The following is a 2,963-nucleotide window of genomic DNA, read 5'->3' on the forward strand; positions in this document are numbered from 1 at the left end:
TTTTTACAACAAATTTTTCTACTGTCAAAAAAACCCTTGTTTTTCAATTGCCATTTTTTGAACTTTTAAAAATAACTAATTGTTCTACTCTCAAATATAACTGTTGGTTTTCAAAAATAAAAATTTAACTGACAAAAAAGTCATTTTCAAAATGTCAAAAAAACCTAATTTTTCAATTATCATTTTTTTGCAAATGTCAAATTTTTTTTGTCAATTTTCATCTGACAAAAAATAATTCTTATATTTCAATAGACAAAAAAACCCTCATTTTTAATTGTCAAAAATAATTATCAACTGACAAAATATCTGTCATTTTTCACCTGTAAAAAATAACTCCTTTTTATCAACAAATATTAACTGTCATTTTTAAACTGTCAATAAAACCATAATTTTTCAATTGCCATTTTTTGCCACTGTCAAATATAACTGTCACTTTTCAACTGTAAAAAATAACTCATTTTAAATTTCCAATAAACCTGTCATTTTTTAATTGTCATAAAACCCTCATTTTTTCAGCTGTCATTTTATTGCCACTGTCAAAAATAATTGTGACAAGCATGCATCCAGTGAAGGCGGAACACTCGGACCTCCTGCATGCTTGTTCCTGGTCAGTGACACACTAGGGAGTGAAGTGAGGTTTAGGATGAAGATGACGGCCCCGGAACCTGCAGCTTTCTCCACAAATCACTCCTGTTTCCTGCCCTTCCTCCTATTGGCTGAGTATTGCACCAATCACCAATCAGATCATCCCCCTTGTGATGTCTCTGGGCGGATCTCTCACTTCTGGCTCCTCCCACATATCTTTATACAACCTTCCCATACCCATACCCCGGCATGGAGGGGCTGAGTGAAGGTGGTGGTGAAGGTGTGGAGGTGTCGGATCGGGTCACACAGATCATAGAAGGAGATCCGTCCGGCCTCATAATCCAGATCTATCCTGACTCTGGTACTGGAGACACCGCCGGGGAATGGGGTCTTCTTCCTGTCATGTATCACTGAGTACTCATCATTCCACAATAACCCCCCCCTCTCTAACCCCCAGGACTTCTTATTATATCCAATCCGTGACTGACCTCCTCTCCTGTCTATATTGGGGTAACACATCCCGACTCTCCAGTGATCTGCCCCCCCGACATCCACGTCCCAGTAATGTCTCCCGGAGGAGAAGCTCTGACTGCTCATCACCTGAGGATACTGGAACCTCTCTGGTGTTTCTGGCCGATTCTGATGTGATGATGACCAGGATGCAGTTTTCCCGTCATCTGATATATGTAGATAATTACCAGCTGTCCTCACATCCAGTAATATGTCTGTAACCTCCGACACCCCCCATGTTTGCTGTACAGCCCCAATATTTGGTCCTCCAGTGGGGGAGGGTTGGGGGTCTGGCCTGGATGGTGGACCATTGATGGGACCTTTGCCCTTTGTAGTAGAATGTGGAGAGACATGTGTGCCTGTACATTTCTGTACATTGACCCCAGACATGATATCAGATAAACCCGTGTATAATGTGTGTGAGATCCCCCCCACATCCCCTCCATCATGGAGGAGGTTCTCATGTCTCTCTCTGTCCTCATCATCTCCATCCTCAGTATCACACAAGTCACCTGTGTCTGATTCCTGTAGGACAGTCAGTGGATCCGTCATGTTACACAGGTCCTCAATGTCCCTCATCTTCCTGGACAGCTCCTCCTTCTTTATTTCCAGATCCCGAATATAATCCAACATGGGACGGGAGACCCGCTCTGCCCACCCTGAGATGTCCCTCAGGACTCTCTTCTCCAGGTCTTCCAGACGTCTCCTGAGGTCTCTGAACAGGGCAGTGACTGTCTTGGTTTCATCATCTGCTTTTCCTTGTACTTTCCTCCTGCGTTCCTGCAGACTCTGGACTCTTTTCTCCATCTCCTCTCTCTCTGTCATCAGTTTCTGCAGAACATTCCTCAGTTTCTTCTTCTTCTTCTCAGAGGCCTCCTCCAGAGTCTCCACCTGGTGTCCCCGATGTTCTCCGGCCAAACTGCAGGACACACAGATACAGGTGGAGTCCTCGGTGCAGTAATACTCAAGGATCTTCTTATGGATGGAGCATTTCCTGTCCTTCAGGGAAGTGGTGGGGTCACATAGGACGTGTTCTGGTGACTTGCTGTGGACTCTCAGGTGGTTGTCACACAGAGAAGCTTCACAATGCAGACAGGATTTCACAGCCGGTACAGGAGTGTGAATACAGTAAGTACAGAAGACCCCGGACTCCTCCTGCTCTGGATGGGTAGACTGGAAGTTCTCCACTATGTTACGTAGTGTTATGTTCCTGTGCAGTGCAGGACGTTCCTGGAACTCTTCTCTGCATTCAGGACAGGAATAACCTCCAGACCCCTCCTGTGTATCCAACACACGGCCAATACAGTCCCGGCAGAAGTTGTGTCCACATCTCAGGGTTACAGGATCTGTATAAATGTTCAGACAGACGGAACATTCCAGCTCCTTCCTCAGATCAGAAGACGCCATCGCTGAGAGCAGAAGACAGAATGACGGGGAAAGTCTCTGACACTCCGTATCCAATGTGACCCGTTCTGTACCCTCCTACACGGGGCGAGGTGTACATTCCTACACAGGGAGAGGCTGGGACTGAGACACGTAGCTAGATGAATTCTTCTACAGAAGGACACAGACATGTAATAAGTAGTGACGGGTCCAACACCCCCCTGTTCGGTTCGTGGTCCAACATTCCAACTTGACGAAAGTTCAACCGCAAACTTCGAACTCAATGCAAGTCTATGGGACTGGAACTTGTAAATGGAAAAGTGTCCATTCTGAAGGCTTTTATGCCAGTTATTGGCCCCAGAAGTGGTATGGGGACTCGGGGACGGCCCTGAGGGACAGGAATCATAAACAAATGAAAAATGTAATTATCATACCTGGGGGGTCCCCATAAACTCCCTGCAAAGTTGCACATCTGTACAATGTAT

General features: G+C 45.5%; 1 protein-coding gene across 1 annotated transcript; it reads right to left on the reverse strand.

The window, feature by feature from the left end:
- Nucleotides 1-270: 270 nt before the first annotated feature.
- Nucleotides 271-2,563, reverse strand: LOC149435211 (E3 ubiquitin/ISG15 ligase TRIM25-like). Its single transcript, XM_089662908.1, has one exon. It carries the CDS (start codon nt 2,500-2,502, stop codon nt 778-780), a length of 1,725 nt encoding a protein of 574 aa, XP_089519034.1. The 5' UTR covers nt 2,503-2,563; the 3' UTR covers nt 271-777.
- Between the last annotated feature and the right edge of the window lie 400 nt (nt 2,564-2,963).

Source organism: Staurois parvus, unplaced genomic scaffold (genome assembly GCF_062004578.1).
Source record: "Staurois parvus isolate SC_StPar_1 unplaced genomic scaffold, SC_StPar_1.0 ptg001585l, whole genome shotgun sequence".
Lineage (NCBI taxonomy): Eukaryota > Metazoa > Chordata > Amphibia > Anura > Ranidae > Staurois > Staurois parvus.